Source organism: Heterocephalus glaber, unplaced genomic scaffold, assembly GCF_053883595.1.
Source record: "Heterocephalus glaber isolate CG9 unplaced genomic scaffold, H.glaber_assembly_v1.0 deba00001608, whole genome shotgun sequence".
Classification (NCBI taxonomy): domain Eukaryota; kingdom Metazoa; phylum Chordata; class Mammalia; order Rodentia; family Bathyergidae; genus Heterocephalus; species Heterocephalus glaber.
The window spans coordinates 13,095,462-13,120,231 of record NW_028258379.1 but is presented as its reverse complement, the minus strand read 5'-3'; the positions used below and the strand labels follow the sequence as shown (position 1 = coordinate 13,120,231).

Genomic DNA, 24,770 nt, shown 5'->3' with positions numbered 1-24,770 from the left:
CATCTCTATGTGGGTCCAGATCACAAATATTTCCTCCAGTGGTTAAAGACAGAAACTCTTCAACGACTTACCAATTATCAGACTTTCCAACTTCTTTTTGCTTTCAGTGCAAATGAACCACATGGTGTAAGGATAGAATTGAAAGAATGGGATTAGAAGCAGGGAAAAATAAAAATAGATGGACTTAACCACCTTGAATGGGTTATCTGACAGTAATACCTTTTGTAAAGCTGACTGTCAAAGTGATGGACAAACATTGTTCAAAGCAGCATCAAGCGAAAACACCAAAGAAATGCCAAGCAGGCTTAAAAACCACCGAGAAAATCATGGTCTGGGGCAGGGTTGAGTGAGCGTGCAAGCGACTGTGTGCATGCGGAAGAGGAGAGAGATCGTGTTGCTTCTCTGGCTGTCAGAAGCTGTGGACATGTGTATTATGGTAGAAATGATGCCTTTTCGGGGGAGGGACTCTGCTTCCCTGGAAAAGCGTGCTTTGCCCCAAATCCCCATCCCTAGGTGATGTACCTGGTTAATCCCTTTTGGTGTGACAATGGTTTGTTATCTTGATATTAAGAATAACATTGTAATAACGTAATGAGAATATTAATGATGCTGCCTGTTGCTTAACCCATGTGCTGATATATTCATCATACATGTCAGCTCATTTGGGAGGAGAAGGCAGGAAGGAGAAGGAGGCAGCGGCCGCAGCACGCACCACGGAGGACTTATTCGGTTCCACGTCAGAAAGTGACACCTCAACTTTCCACGGCTTTGATGAGGACGATTTGGAAGAGCCTCGCTCCTGTCGAGGACGCCGCAGTGGCCGGGGCTCGCCCACATCAGATAAAAAGGGCAGCTGCTAAGCCCGTGCGACAGACTGTCTGGGCCATTGGCCACCCCTCTGACTCTGGTCATTGTTCTGGTTCTGATGTACACACATATATATATATATTTTTAATGAAAGACAATTTAGGTTTTCCCTTTATCCTTGCCTCTTCCTCCCGCCGTCCACATGTCCCTTTGCACTGCCATCCCTCTACTTTGGGTATGTACAACAGAAGCACCAACTACTGAAACAAAACAAAACAAAAGAGCAGAATGAGAGTTCTTCAGACAAATGGCATGGCTATTTATTTTCCCTAGAAATAGGAAGTTAGGTGAATTTTCTCTCTTTTTTGCGGGGGGGGGATCTTTTTGACACGAGCAGAGTTGATTTCCTCAGTTTTCATATTTATTGACAAAATGAAGAGATGCGGAACACTGGGCTTGGAAATAAAAGAGCCAATAACATTAAAATTATTATTTGTATATGCTAGCTATTGTTAGAATCAGACTTTTTTTTGAGAGAGAGATAGAGGGAGAGGGGGAGAGAGAAGGAGGGAGAAGGGAAATCAAAGTAATATCCCAGTTTAGAAGAAAGCCACTGGGGGGAGAAGTTCCTCAGTGGGAGATGATTGCACTCCCTGTGCCCCGTGGAGTTGGTGGCCTCCCATGGCAGACCCCCTCCCCATTTCTCCTCCCTGGCCTTTCCATCTTCCTCTCTGCTTTCGAGAAAATGTCAGCTGTCCCAGAGAAGCCCGGCTACCCCTTGTCTGGCCTCCCTCCAGCGCAGGCCCTGGCCGGCAGCCACCTCCTCGGCTCTTCCTCTGTTCGACAGAGCTGCTGTTTCCTTGTTGCTGGTTTTTCCTCACTTTCCTCTTGGCGAAGGAAGCACAACTTCCAAATGCAAGAATGGAATATAAGCAAAAGTCAGTGACTGAACAAGCAGAGGCCTCACTTTTGAAAGAAGAAAGAAACTGCATGTGTATTTCCCCTCCTGGCGCCCTTGTTTAAAAACACCTAACTGCCTGTTGGATGATCAAGCTTCCTGTATTTCTTCTACTTTTTTTATAGTGCCCGCCAGGCACGTTGTTTTGTGTCTCCAATAGCAACTCTTGAAAGAAACCAAAGCAACACTTGCTCAAGGCCCCTGGTGATAGAGAAGACTGTCCACCAGTTTGGCAGCCCCAACATAGAACAGCTTCGAGGCTCTGCTCAAAAGGTAAGTCCTGGTTTATCTGTCCTATAAAGAGGGCAAAACCATCATGGTTTTTTTTGTTGTTGGTTTAAAAATTTAAAAAAAAATTTTTTTACTTTTCTGTGTCTTTCTTTTCTTTTTCCTTTGGGTCCCCTACCCTACCCCAGCTTGCTCTTTTGTTTATCTGAGTCCCTACTTCTTAGTGTGGAAGTGTCTTGTGCCAGGGCCCACGATGGCCTGTGTGTGCATGTGATGCGTACCCATCTGGGCCTGGCATAAGTGTGGGGCTGATGCTTGCCTGGATTATGGAGGGGTTCTGTGGGCAGAATGGTGGGCTTCTGGCTTTGGCTTCTATTGCAAGAAAAACTGGCTGGGGAAATGCTTGGCTGACTCTGCCTCTTTTGGCTAAACGTGGAAGCAGAGTTCAGGGAGCTGAGGTTGGAGTTGGCTGCTGGGCTTGGTAGGAATCAGGACGCGCAGTCACAGGGCGCTGCATGTTCCGGGTGGTGTTCCTTGCTCTAGGTACAGCCAAGAGAATGAGTCCAAATTAAAGAAGATCCCTGGTTAGGCACAGCACTCATCTGGGCTGTTTTGAAGATTCTGAACTCCCACGAAGTGTGGCCAGGGTCTCTGGCCTCCATAAGAAATCAGGCCTGGAGATACAGGTAGTGCCAGTTGACTTGGGTTAGGAGATCCAAGTGGCTTCCTGACTTCCATGCTGCTTTTATGTGTTTGAGAAGAACTACTTTGACAATCCAGCCTTTGCAGATACCCCTGAATTGAACTCACTACAAAAACAACCCACAGACAGATTTTTCATGCCTCCCTGTAAACTTGGACAGAAAGGGCTTCTACTTTTCTCTTGTGTCACATGGGTATGTGGTCACCTGGGTGTGCATTCTCAGTTTTCAGAGAATGAAAGTAACAACCCCACTCACTTTTGGGATGTTCTGCATAACCTGTATATGGTTCTGTTCCTAGTGAGTATGGTATAAACCTCCAGTGTTATAATACTCCTGCATGCTCACATGTGTGAATAAACTGACATAGTTGGTTCTAGAAGTTTTCTGCTAAGCAGGTATAGCCTGCTTTTGCTGTCACTTTCCACATCTGTACTTTGTTCTTTTGATTCAGGTACATCAGATTCCTAGCCTTATGATTTTTATTGATGAAATTTTAGATTCCATGGCAATAAGTTCAGTTTATACTATCATTTGAAATCTATTTAGTTGTTCATGATCCTGGAATTATCAATGATAACTTGGCTTGGAATTTGAGATTTATTAAAAGATTCATATGATTAAAAATTATATAAAAACACCTATTGTTCTCAAAGTGCAGCTTGAGGTTCTAAAGGGGAACAAACAAACACTTTAGAGATGTTTAACAAGACAAACTCCCCAGAAAAATATTTATCTGAAGATGGCATTGCTTGTCTAATTTATTTTCACTAGTGTAACTTGATTTTCAATTTTTCTTGTTAGGTGTAGTAGACATCCTCTTCTTTCTCAGTTGGTACAGTCAACATGAACATAAAAACATCATTTAGCATCACTTGAACTTCTTGTCTCATCTTGCTTATAGTATATTTCAACAGACTCAGAATTTATATTCTTTAAAGAAAAAAAAGAACTTGAAGAGACTTGAAATGATCAATCAAGTTCAAACCTTTCACTTTTCTGTTGAGAAAAGTCACCTTGGAAAAGTTAAGTGAGTTAAGTTTGAAGATATGGAAAGGACATTGCTTTGGAGGCAAAATGTCCCAGACAAAGGAAGGAAACTCAGAAAAAATGTGTAGAAGAAGGAAGATGGCTGTCCTGGATTTCCAACCAACTTGATGGTTGATGTCATGTCTTTAGCCCCTTTTCTCTAAACGATAATGTTCAACACTTATGTGTCAAGTGTTGTTCTGGGTGCTTTCCTTGGAATAGTTCATTTATCCCTGGGACTACCCTATGAGATAAATGCCCGTATTGTCTCTGGTTTACAAATAAATAAGCCAAGGCTTAGTAAATGGAAGTCCTCACAGAAGCCAAGCTCTGATGCCCAGAAACCTGATTCTAGAACCCACGTGCTGTCCACCATGTTCCTTGGATAGTCATTAGTTAAAGACTATGTGTACACACATTCATAGTTGGCTCAGTTCTGACTGAGGAAATGGGCATTTTTAATGAATGTAGCTTTAAAAGTTAGCCTTCTTAAGAGCAACTTCAACAGCTGAAAAGTAAGCATTAGGTCCTTTAAAAGAGATCAAGTTTCAAGGTTTAGTGCAGAATATTATAGACATCTAGACATTCCCTCTTGATACCCATTAGAGGCAAGGAGATTTCATTCTCTCTCTCTCTCCTCTCTCCTCTCTCTTTGTCCCCCATCCCCACCACAGCCCATACTGGGAATTGAACCCAGGGTCTTTGCATTGAGCTGTATCTTATTTTTTATTTTAAGACAGGGTCTTGCTAAATTGCCCAAGCTGGGCTTGAACTTGTCATCCTCCTGCCTCAGCCTCTTAGAGTGCTGTGATTACCATGCACTACCATGCTCAGCTGAAACATCTTTTATTACGACCTCAAGAATCCCAGGACCTGTGTGAGCCATCAACACACCTATCTTTCTGTGGTTGCTTTTGTTAGATAAGTGTCACTATTCAAATTTTAAAATAAAAGGAAATTAAAATCATCAAGGTGAGAATGATCTGACTGGTTTTCTTTGTCCTCAGCTCAGTAAAGTCCCGCCCCCTCCAGAATGTTTCAGATGTCACCTAATTTTCTGAGGCCACGCCCAAAGATAGAGGAGGCAAACACTGAGCTTTCTAAATTTGTAACAACATTCAAATCCCCCAGGGGAAAACTGTTGATGTAAATAAAGGTGACTATTGTTGCTGTTTAGCGGATGTTTTTTCTTACCCAGGATAATCTAATTCTTTATTTATGTTACTGAGACTATGTAGAGATCAGATACTATAATCACTACAACACTGGGAATGGGAAATATGCATTTAATTTTTTAAAGGTACTTTAAAGCCAGTAATCCAAGTTGTTGCTTGTATTTTAGAGAAGAGGATTTAATAAAAAATACGATGTTCACATCAATAGTCTCCCTTTAAGTCTTCCTGCTTCCTTAGCATCTCTCTTTGCACCTAATGGGCTGCAGCCTGATATTGCCTTTATATAGCACTTGAGGGAACACAAGATCATTACTTGGGGAGAGAACTAAAGGCTGTTTGGAGTTTCTCACTTCATGGTGGAATAAAATTAATTAATTTTATCCCAGTGTGCCTCCTGTTACATCTGATGGATATCATTTTGAACATGTACTTAAAGTTTGAGCAGACTCATGCATTAGGAATTTTTCCAGAGAAGATTTTGTTTAGCCTTTAGAATTGGAGTTGCTTATATTGTGTGTTTTCTGAGTGAGGCGATTTTGATCTGGTGAGTAGAAAGAAGCATAGAGTAGAAATGAAAAGGACTCGACTGTCTCTCTGTGTGATTTTGTTGCTGTGAAGCTCTGCCTCAGTTCATCTACTTCTAGGATATGGCCATTTATTTCCTCATCGCAATATTTAACCAATAATAATTCATGATAATTCTTGAAACAACTCTGTGAAGTGGAATGGAAGTTCATTTAGTTCCACTTTACTGGTGAGGAAACTGAGGTTCAGTCAGGATGGATGATTGGTCTGAAGTTCTAGGGTCAGTAAGTCGGTCTGAGTCTTCTAATACTCTTTACTCCATCTATACTGACATCCCCCCACGTCATATTTTCAAAATGTTGTTAGTAAGGGGCTTTGAGGTCTTTTAAGACCTTATTGGGTTACATTGCTCCTGTAAGACAGAACCAAAACCAAAACAGCAAGACCAACATATTCCACTCTGGAATCCTGCTGAGAAGGCTCAATGTTTTAAATCCTCACAAAGTTTTGGAAAGAACTAAGGTTGACCTTTCTGAATTTCAGTGTTTTGGGGGTGAGATGGCTGAAGAGGTGGCTGGGAGCAAACAGTTCAGGCCCTGTTTTGGTCATTTGCCCAGCCCTAAGTGCTTTTAACACTAGACACTGAATTATATGACACTAGTATGCTTAATAAAAGTAATCTCTGACCATTTATTCAAAATAACAGTATAGGAAAAGCCATTTGCTTGACTGATTTACGAAACAACTGAGGATGAGGGAAGATCCCTGTCAGAACTGAATTATTAGCTAAAAAAACAAAAAACAGAAACAAACACTAGCAGTAGGTTTTCAAAGTATCTAAAAACTGGCCCTCAGCCAAGAACTAAAACTTTAATTCTTTTTTAATTTTGAAATAATTTCACACATACAACATACTTACAAAAATAATACAAATAATTTCCATGTATCCTTTCACCCAGACTCTCCAAATAACTATAGTACAAATACCATAATCAGGAATTTTTTTTGGTACAGGGGATCGAATTCGGGACCTTCCACTTGCGAGGCAGGTGGCGGAACCACTGAGCTAAATCCCCGGCCCCATAATCAGGAAATTAACATGGAGACAATACTACAATCTACAGACCTAATTCAAATTTTGCCAATTATCTCACTAATGTCTTGCCCCCCAGCCCCCCTTATTTTTGGGGGGACAGGGCCTTGCTATGTAGTTCAGGTTGGCCTTTAGCTCACTATGTAGCCCAGGCTGGCCTCCAACTCTTGGTGATCCTCCTGCCTCAGCCTTCTGAGTGGTGGGATTATAGGCATCTATCACCACATCCAGCCTTTGATGTCCTTTTTATGATCTAGGATTTGGTCTAGGATTGCAAGTTGCATTTAGTTGCCATGTTCTGCTGAAGTCCTTTAATCTAGAATGGTTACATCATTTCATAGAAAGCTTCAGGTTTGTGTGTTTTCTAATGATTAAAATGATGTACATTTTCAGTAAGAATAGCACAGAAATGGTGTTTCCTCAGTGCATATATTTTATCAGAAGGTACATGATTGATTTAGCCCACTAGTAGCGACCCAGACATGTGACCTTTCAGCTGAGGTTTCAGTCTAGTACGTTTATAGACCTTGCGTGGTAATATTTTCATTCAGACAAACTTTTGTCCATTTGGTGACAAGGGATTGGATGCGTAATAGCGGTATGCATGTAACTCCTCTGCTCTGCGAAGGACAGGGGCCATTAAACACAGGGCCAATGGGTTTATCTGGAGTCTAGTTGGGAAGATTAGATATTCCCAAATAATGTATAAGTGCCTTCATGGGTTAGTATGTGATTTCTTTGGCTCATGGTAGTCAGTGATATTTTCTTGGGGGGAGCCATCAGGTCAGAAAGGAGGCCTAGACTGACCATTGCTATTTAATCTGTAGGCAAGAATGGCTGTTGTCAGAGAGATGGAGATAGGCCTGAGCAAAAAACACAGCTGGGAATCACAGCCTGATCCATGCAAGATGGTAAAATTACAATCTGCTTAAGCAGCGTTCTGTGGCATTTTGTTCCTGTCTTTAGCCTTTCTCCTCTAACAGATGGTATGTTCCTTAAAGGCAAAGGTGACATCATTTATGTCTCTTGGACAGTGTCAGACACCACTGTGCCATCATTATTTGTTGAAATGAACCAAGAACTGAGCAATGTTTCTGGGCTAGTTAGTGCAAGAGCTATTCAATCTCACTCTATAGCTAGTGGATGCTCAATGGATGTTGATGGAAAAGTTGGAGAAGTCATGTCTGGATGCAGCATCCGTTGGTCACGTCAGAGTGGGCAGGTGAGTGAGAGCCAAGAGGCAGTGAAACAGAGTGGTAAGGGATGAAGGAGAGAGGATGAAGATGTAGACAGCATAGGGGACCAGAAACAGTGTGTGGAGGGATGAAAAGCTAAGCTTCCTTGGAGGGACAGAGAGACTGAAAACAGAGCAGGACATTTTCAGTGGCCCACACTTGTTTGGCAGAGGAAATGTAAGAGAAAGTGGATGTTAACAGTGCAAAGCTAGAAACTAACCAGCTGTTTTCTAAGTGGTTTAAATGGGGCAAAAGAAGAAAAGTTGTGCGTGTGCATGTGTGTGTGTGTGCGCCCTAGTGGAGGGCAAAGAAGGGAAACTTTTGGGAACTTGAAGTGGTAGTTTTGTTATGAGACAAACTCGCTAACAAAGGGGCAGGTAACATGTGTCCAGAGGGGTTGAGGCCTTAGGGAAGGGACAGGAAGACTCCCGGAAGAGGGTGAAATCATGGCTGTGCCCACAAGAGACACTGGCAGGCACTCTGTGGGAGGTCAGAAGGCAGCCACACTGGTTTCTCTCAAGGGAAGGGACTGGTGTCGGGCAGCAGTAGTCAAGAGGAAAAGAGCAGGAGGGCAGCGAAGCCAGAGACCCCAGAAGAGCAGATGAGAGAGGTGAGACAGGGAGATGACACTGGTGGACGGAGGGGAGTAGGAGCAAGTTTCGGGGGAGAACTCAGTGCGGGTGAAGGTCAGCTCTTCTTCATTTTCCTTTGAAAATATAAGTCGATGGATGAAGTCTCAGCCTCGGAAGTGCATCTCATCCGGGCTTGAGCACCTGCTCCTGGACTGATGCCCTGGTACTGGAAGCAGCAGCAGGGGCGTTTCAACTTGGATGAGGCTGAGCTGCTCGTTTGGTTTTGAAATTTATCCCTGCTGCCTTGTCCATTTCCCATTTAGGCCCTTTTACCCTTCTTCCCTCCCTTGGGGCTGAGCTCAGTGTGCTTTGGGCTCTGTGAAGACTGCCATCTCTGCCCTCAGGAACTGCTTCTGGGGTGAAATGTGAGCGTAGTTGCTTTTGTTGCCTACTGGTGTACAAACAACTCCATGCCAAAGACCAAAATAACTCAGCTAGAAGCAAATTCTGTGGCTGATTGGTACCCATCCAAACTAAGGACCCACCTGGTTTGGAATGCCACCAGGTTTCCAGGCTGACACTTGGGATCACTGGGCTAGTTGAACAGATCTCTTGGCTTGGGTCCTGTCTGCGAGTAACACTGACACCCTGGAATTACTTAGGGCAGGGATGGAGGTGAGAGTGTGCGTATAGGAAGCAGTGTCCTGATGTTGGGATTTTCTGTGGCTGCAGCTTTTCATATACTATAGAACTACTCTTTCCCACTTAGGTGACAGGTGGACAGATGACATCATAAGGTTCCTTTCTGGGATGTTTTAACTTTCAAAAGATTCAATTTGTTTGGTTTCCAAGTAGTGGAGTAAAATAGTTTTCTTTGGGAACACCCAGTTTTGCCTGCCCTATCACCTAGGAGTCGGAAATCCAGCTGTGTTCTCTATCTCTTGGGCCATTCAGCCACTGACCTGCCCTGTTCCCTGCTGATTTCTTGCTGCTGAAGTTCAAGGCACCAGAGAGCTCAGCCTGGTTTTCATTGCCCATAGCCAGAGCTTCATCAGCTTGGTCATTAGTTGGTGGTTTTTCTTTCTTTCTTTCTTTTTAAAAACTCATTTCATTTTTGCTGCCCCTTCATTTTAATCTTTCTTTCTTAGGTAGTTGCTCCATGCTGTTGTTTTTTGTTTTATCTTTCGTTGCCTTTCCCTCTGCAGTCAACTCTATGGCCTGGGAACTGTGCATCCTTCAAGCAAGCCATATGTGAAGAAGGTGAAAAGAAGTCAAGATGATTGGCACCTTCTCCTCCTCCTTCTCCTCCTCCTCCTCCTCTTCCCTTGCCCGGCCCCTTCCCGTGCGTGTGTTTCAGCCAACACCAGAGCCTGGATTGTGGAAAATCCTCCAGCACAACTCAGCTCAGCTCAGCGAAGTCTCCGGAATGACCTCAGTTTGTGCAATAAGAAGATTTTTTTGTTTTCTTTTTTAAAATTCTTCATTACATTTTCTTTAAGTGTCTGTGAGAAAGTACACGGGTCAGACTGAAATTTGCTCTACAATAGAAATAACTGAACACACAAACAGACAGAAAAAAGAGTTAACTATTTTATTTATTTCAATATTTAAAAGAAAAAAGTGCTGACATTGCACAATATTTTTGTTTAGAGTACCTTCCACTTCGAAAGTTAAAAGCGATTTTGGGAAGACATGAAATCAAAAGAGTACTTACTGTAAAATAAAGACTGCATATTAACTCTAAGGAAAAATACCCCAAGTTTTTAATAAGAAAATAAAGATCAACTCTGCTCTCTGAGGCTTTTAAAAAAGCCATTCATGTATGTGCTTTAAGTATTTTTATTTCTGCGAGTTGGATGTGGTAAGTGAGGAGTGATCAGTTTTTTTCCTTCTTGAAAAGTCTTTTGAGAATGTTGGTGATGTTACATGATTATGTGTTAAGATTTGACTGAAGTAAATTAGCAGTGCTCCATTGCCAGTGCCCCTCCCCCGAGGCAAGCCCTACTGATCTGAACCTGTCCCACAAGGGACTTCCATCTGATAATTGGCTATATCTCTGCAAGTTCAACAGATTCAAATACAAACAACCTTGTTTCAAATAATGTAGTGACGAAAAACAGCAAAAATTAAGCATCAGCCAAGATGGTATTAGTTTAGTCAGCTGACAACTCCAAGAAGCAGCTGGCAAAGGGTGCCATCTGCTCAGCTTGATTCAGGGGCCTGAGATTCTAGAGCTGCCTCCTAGGCCTAGGAAGATCCTCTAGAAGGATAGAAACCTCAAATTCAGTTGCCCTAGGGAGTCAAGGAGGAAGGTGGGTATTCTAACATGGCCTTTATGGCCACTGGTGAGCATTCTGGCTGATGAAATGGATGCAGCGTTGTGTGCGGATTAGCCAAAAAGCGTGGTTGGCTGACTGGGCCACTGGGTTCTACTCCCAGTCTCCTCACTCAAATGGTCTTTTACATGTCCGTGCTCTGGGCTTTCCCTCACTTGTCAGCAGAGTCACGGTAACACACCTGCAGTCTAATGTGGGATATTCTTGTTGGCAAAGGTCCTTGACTCACAGTTTCACTGCAGGGCTCCTTAGCCTGAGGATCTCTTTTACCTTCAAAAGGAGAAAGTGGGTGGGCACAGACTTCCTGCTAGTGCTTTCAGGTCTCCCATTCAAGGCCAGTCCCTGGCGGCAGGGGGTAGATCACCAGGAGTGTCCATGAATCATTTTGTAGCCCTTTTCAGTGACATTTTCTGACTGAAAATGTCCTTTGTCAAAATGCTATTAATTACAGTGATAATTTGCTCTCCAACCGACTTCTACAAGTTATAGCATGTGTAGAATTGTGATAAAGCTCTGCATAATGTAGGATTATGTATGAAGTCTGTGTAAGTTTCTGTTAAATAAAAGTCTGTTTCCAATGCTCATATATACATATAAATTTTACAGATGATATATATCATCTGTAAAATTTGCTTGATCAACTAACTTCATCCTGCAAGATTTCAACTTTCACACCACTGTATGGAAGGGTCTCCCGGAAGGGACTCCTGGAAGGATTCTGCCCACTTGCGTGCCCAAAATTTGTTAAGCCCCATTGTTTTATTTAGAGGTGCAGCCTAGGACTGCACTTGCCACTGGCTTGGCATGAATGAACAATGGCCAGGGGTAGTGCCAGCATCCACTCTTGGAGCCCAGAATTGCTGCACTGTTCTACCATCACTGCCACCATCATCACCCTCTCCATGGCCAACACAGATTTAATGAAATCCTTGTTATGTGCGTAGACATCACGTACCCGTTCAAAGATGCTGACATACCCATGCCAAGAACAGAAGTGCTGCACAAAAATGCAAGATTTAGTGTATGCTTGGAAAAGATGGGAGGTGAATGTTCCATTGTTGGAAAGGTGCTGTTGGTGCGGTCTTCCCAAGCTGCCAGTTGATACAGCTGAAAGCTGATCCCCTCTTGATGGGCTTTGCCTTGCATGTGAAAATGGGCACTCTGGTCTGATAGGACCTCTGGGTCAGATAGAACAGGTCAGCATGGCAGCCCCAGTCTTGTCCTCTGAGGATTGGCAGCCCCCACCAGGGGCCAGTGGAGATGGAATATAACATTGCAATGCTGCTGCTAGTGGAGTCTTCTCTTAGATTGAATGTCACATGTGACTTCTATTATGGACTCCATGAGTTTTCCTTGCAGTAAAAAGGCAGTTTTTGGAGCCGGGGATTTAGCTCAGTGGTTTTGCTGCCTGCTGCACAAGTGCGAGGACTTGAGTTCGATCCCTGGTACCAAAAAATAAAAGGCAGTTTTTCCCCGCAATGTGTTACCCTCCTTAGGGTTCCCCCCTCCTTTTATTGTGGTGAAACATATGTAAGACAAAGTGTACCACATTAAGGTGTTCAAGTGTACAGTTCTGTGGCAAAAATACTTTTACTTTGTTGTACAGCCTTCACCCCATCCATCTCTGAACTTTTTCATCTTCTCCAACCCAAATTCTGCACCCATGAAACATTTACTCCCCATTCTTTCCTCCCCAAGTCCCTGGCAACTACTTCTTTACTTTTTGTCGCTGTGAATCTGACTACTCTAGGTACCTCAAATGAGTAGAATTATAAAGTATTTGTCTTTTTGTCACTGACATTTCATTTAGCATAATATCTTCAAACTTAATTTATGTTGTCGCATGTAGCCTTTTTAAGGCTGAATATTTCATTGTATGTATAAACCACATTTTATCTATTCATTTGTCAGTGAACAACTTGGAGTAAAAACGAAATGTTACACATTTATTACACACTTCCTACTTCCTATGAGGACTCAAAATATGAAACATTAGACCCAAGCCAGAATTCACTTATCTTTTTTTGGAAGGAAGGGATTTCACCTAAAACCTTCCCTCTAATGTGCACCTAGAAAAGGACACCTTGATTCTGGAGGGTAAGCATTATCTACCTACATGTGTCTTTCCTCATGACTAAGGCTTCCTTGTAGATGCTGCTTTGGGGGTGTTATAGGGCCAAGAGGTTAGGATGGTGCTGAAGTATCAATGTGCATAAGAAGGGATAGAGGAAACCCAGGACAATCAGATGTCTTTCTTGGGAGGCCAAGGGGATAGGGGCTGCCTTTTTCAAATGTTTGATGGTTAGTTGCTGACTAAGAATGCTTTATATTTGTAGATGATTGTGACCAAGAGGAGGGGCAAAGCATACATATCAACCTGAGCATTAGAAAGAGAAAAAGAAATCACATTCTTCCTCCACTTGGAAAATTGTTAGTTACTATAAAGAGTTAGGCCTGGGACTGAAATTCAGATGTCTACAGAGCAGGCATCTTCAGTAAGTGAAGCAGGCCAGGTGTGAGAAGATAACAACGCTGGGGAGATAGGAACAGCTCTTAGTGTTCAGCTTCAGGTCACAGGGTCAACCACAGGAGTGGTAGAGAGAGTTGAGCCAATGTGCACTGGTGTTCTGAATGGGGCAGCTGCCTCTCAGCTCTAGAGATGCTGCCTGCAGAGATGTGGGCCCTGGATTCTCAGGTCTTCCGGCTTTTTTAGAGAGGCCAAATCCAAACATTTTGGTGCTATCTCCCCATTTTAAAATGCTGGTAGTAAAGTAAAAACAAACACTGAAGATCAACTTTGTGTGGCTAAACCAAATGTGACTGTATGCCAGACACATTTTGATGGCTTTGGGGCATTTTTTCCCCAAGAGTTGAATGTCTGGATAATGTGGAAGTTGAGATGGGAATGCCTTATCAGAAATCCTTCCTAACAGCAGATCCTCATTGTAACCTAGGAATGTATCTAGGGTACCTTCATTTTAAATTGTTAAGTGATGGTCTTTCCCCGTCCTTCCTTTCCCTTCCCTTCCCTTTTTCTTCCCTTCCCTCCCCTCCCCTTCCTGTGTCCTCCCTTCCCTTTCCTTCCTGTGCTAGGATTGAACCTAGAGCTCTGTGTACTCTAGGCAAGTGCCCTACTACTGAGCTACATCGCCAGCCCCGAAATAATGTTTTTCATTTCACTTATTCTTATTGCTGACCAGTTACCTATTACATCACATTCCTTCTATCCTTCTTTTTAAAGAGTCCTAAATTACTCCATGTGACTGGAACTGAATTTGAGTTTTATCCGATCCCCAAACCAGCAAATTCAGAACTTACTTTGATTAAAATATGTATGTGAGCGATCTATGTCTATAATTTCTCTAAAACTTTTGTTATTTAAATTTGTCTTTTAAATATTTTATATGCATCTTATTATAGAGGATGCTTTGTAAAAGAATTGGATTAGCTCTTATGTATGCAAACATTCACTTGGGTCAGGGTTGTTCTGTTTTGTTAGATAGGGAGGAAGTTTTCTGAGTAAGCAATTCATTTTCTTTATGATTTATAATGGGTGCTGGCAAACTTTTTCTGTAAAGAAAAACCTTTACAGGTTTTTGTAAAGGCCCAAGTAGTAAATATCCTAGGATTTACAGGCCAGATGTCTGTCACAGCTGCTCAACTCTGGGGATGCAGCACAAAAATAGCTCTGTATAATGTGTGTGTGTGAATGGACATGGCTGAATTCCAATAAAACTTTATTTATAAAAATGGGCAGCTGGCTGGATTTGGTACATGGAGAGTAGTTTGACTGATCCCTGAATTAGAAATCATTGTATTGTTAATTTGAGGCTGGTGGTGACTGGTAATCTTTAAGCATTTTGTAAGCCTCAAGACTAAGAGAAGAACTTTACAACACCAAGGGAAGGACTAGAGGTGCATTCCATTATCAGTAATGTAAGCTGTATTAAGAATGCTATGCAAAAATATTTCCAAGCTAGAGTACCTCTTCAAGGTTTTAGAAAGCTCTCGAATAGCTTTCCTAGTGTCAACACTGAGTCCAAACCACAACAGTGCAATGTTCACTAAAGTGTCTATGAAAAACCAAGCCATAAATGCCGGTGACTTTTGAGGACCTGATAATGAATATTATTCATATCTAACAACTTAAGTTGTTTTTAAGTATGAAACAAGGAGGATGGGTCCCATGATGAAGCGAACATGGACAGTTGAGTTTTATCTGGATCAGATAATTGACAAAGGACATTTAGTGGTGCCCAGCTTGGGAGGTATGAAGTTGGGGCAGTTAAAGAGATGGCCTCTCTCAAATGAGCATTGATGTTTCCGTGTCTGTGGCTCCCTGAAATTGTTAACTATGGGATGTTGATGATGTGGCTGTCATACATTTCTTCCCAAGAACTCAGATTCCTGTGGTCATATTCAGAATCACAGTATATCCCACAACATCTGACTTCCCTCTCCAAAACAACCCACTAAAAATTTTTTTCTTCTTGAATAGTGGAGAAGTTTTCTGACATCAGACCTACCACTGAATGGAAATCTTCTTACTAATCAAGTTTGGGAGATCCTGAAAGTAGTCCAGGAGACAGTGATGCTGGGAGGCCATAGCTATGCCAAAAATTATTGAAGCAATGTTCTTCAGTCATTATGTGATGATCCTCAATTAAGTGTTTCAAGAGGATCTATAACATTTCAGACTTCAGGATACTTTTAATGGGGTTTATTGCTAAGTTCTCTGAGTTACTTCCAAGTTTCTTGAAAAGCGACACGGGTTGGGATCAGCATGTTAGATGTCTGCTCCAAGATCCACCCAGTTTTCAGGCATAGACTAGGAAGAAAAAGATTCTTCAGAGAAAGAGAATCCCATGTTTTGTAGTTTACATAAATGTGGTCTGAACAGCACATACACGTTAGGTACCTGATCTTTCTTTACAGTAGAATAAGAAATACTTTATTGAGAGGTGATGACAGTGGTCATCAATGATTTAGTGCTGACCTGATTGATCCAGTTAGGTTGAGTATATTATTGGCAGGGCATAGTTATAGCTGAGATGGATCTGGAAGTCCCAACAGAACCTGGTAAAGCTTGATATCAGGTTAAGTTCAATAGGAGTAATAAGCAAGGCTGGGAAGTTCTCCAGCCTCGTTTAGCAATTGACTGTACCATGTTCAAATTACCTGAAAAAGACTGGAAAAGCCAAAAAGTATAGAAATACTACAGGCAATATGTTTAACAGGATGAACGATAAGTTTTTTAAAGAGAGGTGCAAACATTTGGAATTGTTTTTTGGAGTAGGGAATTTGGGGGTCACTTAACAGATATTGTTATATATATCACCGGGAAAAAGACTTTGATGTCTGGTCTCTGGAGAAGAAAAGAGAAACACATTGGGGCTTAGAACAAATAGATTTACTTTTTTATTTTTTTGGCACTGGGGATTGAACTCACGTCCTTGTGCTTATGGGGCAGGCGGCAGAACCACTGAGCTAAATCCCTGGCCCATTAGAAGCCCTTTTGACACCAAAGATTTTAGACTTTCAGGTTTGGGGTTATAGGTAATGTATGCTTATGCACAGGCCCTAGGTTCATAAAAGAAGGAAAGAAAAAGAAAGCGAGAAAGAAGGTAAGAAAGAAAGAAGAAAAGAGAAATAAAGAATTTTAGACTCTTAAGGCTAACTCATCAAGTCAACTCGTTCATCAGAACTCATCAAGTCAACTTGTTCACCAGAGAGGAGTTATAGACATGAGCTGAATGACCTCTTGAGCTCCTATTTAGCTCTGCAATGCTTTGAATTATATCTGAGGGATCTGAAGGAATTAGTGCCTAACTCATCATCAGAAATGGGGAGACACAGGGAAAGTTAGTTTCAGAAACATGTATTATGGTCACTAAATAAAAAAATTATGGTCACTAAATAAAATTACATTTCTAGCCTTGTTCTATTCATTCTGAAGCAATGTCCCCAGCCTTTTGTTGACTTCTGTTGTTTTGGCAGAGTGAGACACCAGCTGGAGAGTAAAAGTGGCAAGAGACATTAACCTCCAGAGAAGCACCTAGTATGTGCAAAAGGAACAGTAAGAAGCAACTGCAAGGGACAGTAAGCCCAAGAGGCCACCAGTGAAAGTGAACTCCATCTGAGATCTCTTCTGGTTCTCATCTCACTGGACTCTACCGTATCAACCACATCCTGGGGCACAGATTTCATAACTGCTTAGAGGATCTGGATATTACTCTCAGCTTGAATAATTTTACTAATTTTCAGAGTTGTCTGCTAGTTTCGTTCCAACTTAGTAGGGAAGAAAGGTCTTATAGGAAGGCTTAGTTAATTATATGTACAAATTTCTGCTTGGGAAAAGATATGATCATCATTCTTTCTAAATAACTTAATGTACAAAAGAATTCTCATATTAAAATTTTGCTCCTGTTTGGTTTAAAGAAATAACAGGGATTTTACTGTGTTTAGTGTGCAAAGTGAACTTTCTGTGGATCATGGATGTAGCAGTAGTTTGGAGCTTGGGGGTGGAGATGGCTGGTGTAAGAGAGTGAAGGATGAATTGTTAGCACGAACATTATGGGTTCGGAGAGACTGGCAGTTTGTAATACTGGAAACTTCTCGAGTTAAAATAGATTGTTTTTCCTCTATAAATATCAACCTTATGTCCATAATTGGAAATGGATCAATATATTCTGACCACCATCTATTGTTTTATATAATGAGCCTCCAGTTACTGGTTTACTTTATGCTACTAATCAATCAATCAATCAATAATTTATTGAATGCCTTCTATATTGCAATACTGTGCTAGCTTTTAAAGAACAGACAAGCAAAGTAAAAGGGATCTTTTTGATGTATTAGTGCTAGTGACCAGGCCTAGGCTTTCTTATAGATGTTGGCTTGTTAAAGCCATACAGCAAACCTTTTGGGTTAAGATTACTATTCTGATTTTATAGAGATGGAAATTGAGGCTGAGGGAGACTGAGATGACAAGAGTTGGAGTAACAGTTGGTTAGGTCTGATTTTTTCCAACGAAGGATTTTCTGCTTCCACAACCCTCTCCAGCATGTTTGACATTTCTTCTAAAGCAGAAGGAGGAGAGACAGGTGGCTAGCATATTATGCAAGCAAGATCATTTATAATTAAGTGACATGCTGGTGCAAAGAGGGGCAGACAGGCTCAGCAAGGAGAGTTACCGGTGCAGGCTGAAGAAGCAGAGAAGTCTTTATAGAAAGAAAGATGGACGGAGTCGAGTAAACAGGCCACTGGGAACAACAATAGGAAAAGCCTGAGCAGAAGCTTGGAGGTGTGAGCAGGTGCAGTAGGGCTGGGGCAGAGAGCAGAGGAGTCTGAGTAGGTGGAGAGAAGACCCTGGGCTGCAGTGCAGACTTGCAGGCATGTTACTAGCGCCGGCATTATGGTGAGGCTGGATCCATACATAGGTGTTAGGACCAATGGGAAGTAGGAAGCTATTGTGAGCTTGCTAGCAGGATGAGTGTGATGTTCAGGATGGTTACATGAGGACAGTTGAACTGGAGATGTCAAGAAGTTTGGGCTTGTCTACTTACCCTCAACAGACTGCCTCTGTCCTGTCGTGGTTGTAGGATTCCAGCCCCCATAGGGAAAAACAGTGATCAGTATTCCTTCTGAATGACTTGTGGCAGAACCCCAGTGTCTCCTGTCTTCTGTGTGACACTTGTCCAAGTGATAAAATGTTCCTCTTGGTGAGTGTTGGAACCTGGTGCTTAAGGATTCCATGGGCATTTCCTACCAACTATTATTCTGAAAGCAGAGAAGCTACTGTAATACTATCTGCTGGTTTGTAATGCCCTTGGGAGGAATATAGGCTATTCAGAGAGACCAGCTGGCCAGTTGGCCCCAGAAAGTTGTGTATCTAAGAAGCCAATTTAAATTTGGGGCCCAGATCTATGGTTGTCCTCCTGGTGAGGTAGGTGAAAGGGTTTCTCTGAAGAAGGGCTATTTAGACTGATGGGTCCCTGGATGTGAAGTGGGGGAGAGAGGAATCAGGCTTAGATGACGGCTGTGGTCTCTGTCTGAATACAAAAGCTTCTCACAGTCTTATTGTTTAGAAACCCACTGATGTACCTCTTGAAGGAACTGAGAAGCCCCAAGCTTGAACTCCTTGAGTCCTTACTACTATGTCTATCACCTGCTCTCTTCTCTCCTCATGTCCTCTCATCAGTGGGTTCGTCACCAGCCCTGCAGGCTGGAAGAGGTGTTGCCATATGTGAGGAGTGTGAGCTGAGTCTGAATAATTTGGGCCATCTTCCCTACAGAGGCCAAGAGAGCCTGGCACTCCCTGAAATGTTAAATCATCACCTCTGCCCTCCCAATGTGATCTTCACAGAAGCCTTGTCAAAAGCTATTGTCCACAGACCGGGGATTTAGCTTAGTGGTTTTGCTGCCTGCTGCGTAAGTGCGAGGACCTGAGTTCCATCCCCAGTACCAAAAAAAAAAAAAGCTATTGTCCCACCTAGTAGATGAATAGACCAACACTTGAAGGCTTAAGTGATCTGGCCAAAGCAGACGTGGCAGCGCTGGTCCCAGCTTCAGGTCCTCTTTCTTTGTTGACATTAGTGCATTGCTCTTGCATGTTACTCACCTAGAATGTTCAGTGACAATTGTCTTGGGTTAGGCATGGCTAATGTGGCAGAGCACTGGACTGTGGCTGGCAGTGTAGCTCAGGGGTAGAGTGTTTGCCTAGTGTGTGTAAGGCCCTGGGTTCAATCTCCATCAATGCAAACAAAACATAAAAAGCAAAACAAAAAGATTCTTTAAAAGGTTATTTAACAGCACAGAATTGAAACCTACACTATAATAATACACATCCGTCCTCTAAGGTAAGGAAAAACCATTGAGTGCATGCCTCTGGATTGACCTTTCTTCCTCCCTTTTCTCCCTCCCTTCATTTCTGCAATACCCAGGGCTTGTACAGATCTCACCCCAAGCCTTACAAACTCCCTTGTCCCTTCATCTGACTGGGATGTTTGTGCAGATTTGGTGCAGCTGTGTTCTGGGACCCAGTGTTAAGTATGCATTCAGTGCAATGGGGCAATGTACTGTGTCTGCTTTATGCTTCTATCACCTATCTACTGGCTCGCACTTTCACTGTGTGAAACACCCCAGGCCTCCCTCTGATGGCTGGTGTTGACTTTGCTCTGCAAAGGTTGAGGAGGTTGGCTTTCAGGGAACTCCCTTCCTGCTGATTGGCACAAGGTTAGTTCTCACCCTAACTGCTCCTCTGGCATTCATTGCTAGAAATTCTCTGCAGATTCTTGCTCTCTCCACCACCCCCTGCCCCTAGTCCTTCCGGTCTCTGCTGTACTAATCACAGCTCATTTCTGCTGTATTCCTCATTTAGGGGAGGAGTGCTCCAGGGGTCCCAAAAGATGGAGAGAGAAATTATGGATGGGTGGCCAAGTGTGTCAGTCCACCACCACTGATGAGTCTCTGAGATTACATCCTCTCTCTGCCCTCTGGAAACATTTCCCCAGAAGGCCCCCCTGTCTCTTCCAGGATCACTGGGAATTTTCTCCAGGGTTTTGCCTCTGGACAGAGTGGGTGGTGCCTGCTCTGTTTCTACAGGAGAAAAAGGAAGCTAGGCTCAGTGAGCACCACCTACACCAGGTTATCCCAGCTTCTCTGCCCTTATTGTCTCCTTTAACAACCCTGTGATATGGGGTTGGCCCTGGGGAGCTGAGGCTGAGAAAGGTTAATAACTTGACTAGGATCAGGGAAATGTACATGTCTATTTGACTTCACAGATTGTGTTTTTCCTGTCTCTTATGCCATTACTTATAGAGTAGGACCTTCCGGGCTTTCCCTCTCCTCCTTAAACCAAGGGTTCTGAGCATTCATTCATGCTTGTTTCCTATCACCCACCTTCCGTGGGGTTTCTTACTTTTCCTGTGGTGACAGGAGTCCTGCTGGCCTTTGGGAGAATCCATCCCTGCTGTGAGTGCTGATGCCATTGGGTGGCTGGGCAATGGCACTGGGGGTTAAGCCAGCATGTGACTGAACCGGGGCCCCCTCACTGGGGCAAACTGGTTAGTTGCAAAGAATCAGTTGTCCCAGCCAGGCTCCTCCATGCTGGCAAGTCTGCAGGCCCATTTCAGGAGGCTGTGAGCCTGTCAGGAGGGTGTAAAGAGCCTTCTCTCACTCCCAGGCAGGATATTTTTCCTTTCCCCAAATTCTTTGCTTCTCATCACCTCAAGGGCTCTTATGTGCTGCAGTGGCAAGGTTCCAGGATTCTAGACCCCTGCCTGTTCCTTTGGCCCCTGCTATGTTGTGGGGTTGGACTTGGTGGTCTCCAGGATTCATTATGGTTCTGACTGAGTGTCTGCTTTGGTCAAATAGAGAATTACAAAGGCAGTCTCCTGACCAGAAACCTGTTTTCTTTAAACTGGGGATTTGGGGAAGTCTGGCTTTTAAGCCACCAGAGCAACTTCAGTGGTGGAGAGTTCAAGCACTATTTACAGGGTCTACGGGAGGAGGATGGCATTTTTTATTCTCCCCTACACTACTCCTGTCAGAGGCAGACACCACCTCTGTCCACCTCTGACTCTCTCGGACCCCTGGTTTCATCTCATCAGCCTCTTGCTCTCATTGAGGAAGGAAGTAGAGAACCCACATAGCTAGAATTAGATGGGGCACCTGTGTGCATCTGGGACACCTGTGGGTTGCACACCTGCAGAGGCACATTGGTGTCCCCACCGCTGGCTTTTCAGGAGCCAGGCCTCACTGTCCTGCGGGCTGGACCCATTCCAGATGAGGCTGTGTTGACTGCAGGTGCTAACCTGTGCTTGGCGCTTGGGCCATAAAAGAGGCCCAAGGGCTGATATGGAGGAGGAATTGGGGTCCCAGGAGAGCCGTTGCCAAGATCTAGAACTTCCCGGGGCAATGCAGGGACTATGCAGGTTTGAGTTTCTGGACTCATTGAGTGTTCTTTCTAGAGGGATCTCTTCTTCGAGCCAACACCTTCTCCAGCCTGTTTCTCCTCTCTCAGTTTCAAGGAGCTAATGAACTTCTTGGTCTTTTAAGCTTTCCAGTTCCTCACCCCTAGCTCTGCAGGGATGGGAGGCAGCCTTGACCTGGTTTTTCCCTGGTATAACTATGGGAGTACCTTTAATTCAGGATGCTGGATTAGCACCAGGACCTCAGTGAGCCCCTCTCTCTCATGCTTATGCTCCCTTCTGCACCTCTATGTTTCCCTCCAGTGCAGCCTGGAGTGTTGACATGGAAGGGAGGTTGTGGAGAGGAACAGGATGTCGACACAGGTGAGCAGGCACCTACTGTCCCAGACCTCTGGCCCAGGAGGGCTCCAGATAGTCAGATGCCCAGTGGCCACTGGGGAGCAGCCCATCAGCCTTGGCCTCCTCATGTTGCAGGAAGGGCGTTTCCCACTGACTGTTTCTTGGGGCAGAGTGATATGGTGACTACCTCCAGGGATGCTGGAATAAGATGGGGCTTTGTACCTGCCTCTGCCAGCCTCCTGCTGAGTTGTTTTGAGTAAGTTCCTTAACTGTTCTTCCCTTCTACTTTCTTTGCCCACAACATGGAACAGTAACATGACAGTCATCGATTAGGAGTTAAATGAGGAAGTGTGCTTAATGTACCTGGCATATACCTTCCTCATTAAATTGTAGCCAGTAGTATTAATAATACTTGTACCCCTCCAGGGATCTGTCAGAGGACTGAGTTTCTGCAACCTTTAAAGAATGGGATCCGAATTCTTGCTGTGTCTCCTAAATGAGAAAGGAGTAAAAACAAATCTCTTTTTTTCTCATTCTTTTACCAAATTTCTTCTAGCTTCCCTTTTCTGTGTCTCTCACCTTTTTTCTTTGTCTCCTTTCTTCCTTGTCTCACTTTCTCTCTTCTCTCTTTATTTTGGAACCTGCAATGACCTCTTTTTCTTACTTATTCATGATCCAAAGTGCAACCTGACAGCTCCTCAAGCTGGGCCATCCACTTAATTTTCTTGCTGTGAGATCCCCCCCCAAGAAGTCCCTATAGCCTCCAGCCAAAGACTCTCTCCTGACTGAGTGTCCCCGCCATCCCTTGAAAGGGGAAATTTTCTCCAATGATCCTTTGTCATCTTGGATCTTTCTTACCTTCTATTGTTTGAGTTCTCAACTACCATGGCAAGTGGATAGATGAGTCTGGAATTAGGGAGCAGTCTGTCCTGAAAGTATAAGTTCTTAAATTACAAGTGTACAAATGATACTTAGCGGATATAAATTCAACTACATAAAAGGGAGAGTTAGAAGCAAGGGGAGGGGCAGGGCCCAGCCAAGGAGACTGAGAAGGGGCAGCTAGGGAGATAGGCAGAGAAGCAGGCAAGTGTGTAGAGGAGCAGGAAGGCAGGAAGGAGGGGGTAAAGAGTGCTGGTCCTTCCAAGTTGTGTTAAAAGCATGAACAAAGAAATTGGGCACTCCATGGGCTGGAAATGTTCCATTAGGATCTCCTTAAAAGACGGAAACTTTACTGTGTACAGTATTTGTATGCTGGCAGAATGGTCTGCTGGCGGGGAGCGGGGAGTGAAATGCAAGAGAGAGCAATGGCAGGAACAAAGTTCTCAGGGTGAGAATTTGGGACCCTGTCCAAAGTGAGGAATTGGCCTTGGATAGGAGCTGGGATAGTTCATTCTGGATAAGAGGAGGAAGACAGTAAAGAGGTACAGGTGCAGGGGGCTGGGCAGATGTGGCATGGGGAAGAGGAGGTTGTTTTATCCTGATTGCCTACATGTTTTCCCGCTAAACAGGGAGAGTGTGAGAAAGGAATATGAGGAATGCGAGATTTGGGATGAGGGAGAGATGTGAGAGAATGATTTGATAAGAGAAATCGTAGGGGAACTACTAGAACTGGCGGTCACCACGTGCATAGAGACTGACCAACAAGTGGCGTATGTTTTCTGCTCGATATGGGTGCAAGAAGGTAGAATGCGAGGTTTCACCACAGTTGGGATGAGCAGAAAGCGGGGAGATAAGGGTAAGCAGATACGTGCGAGGGTGTGATGTGAGGGTTGGATGTGCAATCGAAGCCGGGTGGGGGACAGTGATGATGCGAGGGCTGCTTTGTGGTGAGAGATGTGAGGCTCAGGGGATGCGAGCTCCTGGTAAGATGAAGATCGATGGTGTCCGTGTCACTGCCCTCAATAAGTTAGGATCAAGCTGGGCAACGCTAGCTGTCCCATTTTTATTTTGGTCCAGCTATATTTCCCTTAAAATGATTGAATAGACACTAAAATAGGAAATTGCAAAAGCCAATGCTTGTTCTGGGATTGTTTAATCCATTCCTTGTTTAATGAGGACAATTGAACTAGACTGCAAAGATAGTCAATGCTTCACGATGATGCAATGAAAAGTATGTCTTCTACCTATCTTACATCTCTCTGATCCATTTGGATCAGTCCCGCAAATACTGGGATGGGCATTTGTGTTTGTTTTTAATAACATAAAAAGAAATAAATTCTAAGTGCTTAGTCATCTACGAGGCCTTTGTGGGGAGAGGTAGTGGATATTGTATCTCAAGCCCCTGAGAGGAAGCTCAGGCCTCCTGTTTGTGTGCAAGATCCACAGGCCTGTGGCAAACGGAATTGTTCTCAAGACGACAGCTTGTGCATGGACTGTGGCCAGGATGGGTTGATGTCCTTTGCATTTGACAATCACAGGTCTGTTTGAAACACTTAAGTGTATGTTGAAAGTGGGCTGTGAAGTTGAGAGAAAGACAGACTTTCTGGGAATGAGCTCAGAGGTTTGCTGGTGCCCAAACAAAACAGAGAAGGAGTAAACCTTGTCTTTTTTTTAATTTATAAAAGAGTGTTTTCCAGTGTAGCACATATCTTATTGCCTTGCTCCTCACAGTGGGAAGATGAGCAGGAGAGGGTTTCAAGCCCTCAGTGGCCAGGAGGGACTCAGGATCTGTGTTGTCAGCATCATAGCACAGCTTGGTGACCTGTTTGAAGGCAGAGGGGTCTACAAGGTGGCTGGAGGAGCACCTGCATCAGCGTTACCTCAAGGCCCTGGCACATAGACAGATTCTCACTCATTCTGAGACTGGTGAAATAAAACATCTCTTTGTGATTCTTATGCACT

General features: G+C 43.6%; 1 protein-coding gene across 7 annotated transcripts in view; it reads left to right on the top strand.

Moving 5' to 3' along the window:
• Dpf3 (double PHD fingers 3) overlaps positions 1 to 24,770 on the top strand; it is a 257,440-nt gene that overhangs the window by 197,376 nt on the left and 35,294 nt on the right. For 2 of the 7 annotated variants that reach the window (XR_001182647.3, XR_015445025.1), the window contains exons 9-10: positions 658 to 2,038; positions 9,529 to 11,239. The exons of 3 other annotated variants lie outside the window; for them this stretch is intronic. Coding sequence is in view for 1 of the 4 variants with exons in the window: in XM_087195355.1 (XP_087051481.1) it covers positions 9,529 to 9,578 (50 nt within the window). In the remaining 3 variants the exon portion in view is untranslated. Of the gene's footprint in view, positions 1 to 657; positions 2,039 to 9,528; positions 11,240 to 24,770 lie in introns of those variants that run through there. 2 more of the 7 variants (XR_015445026.1, XM_087195355.1) reach the window with 2 other exon arrangements.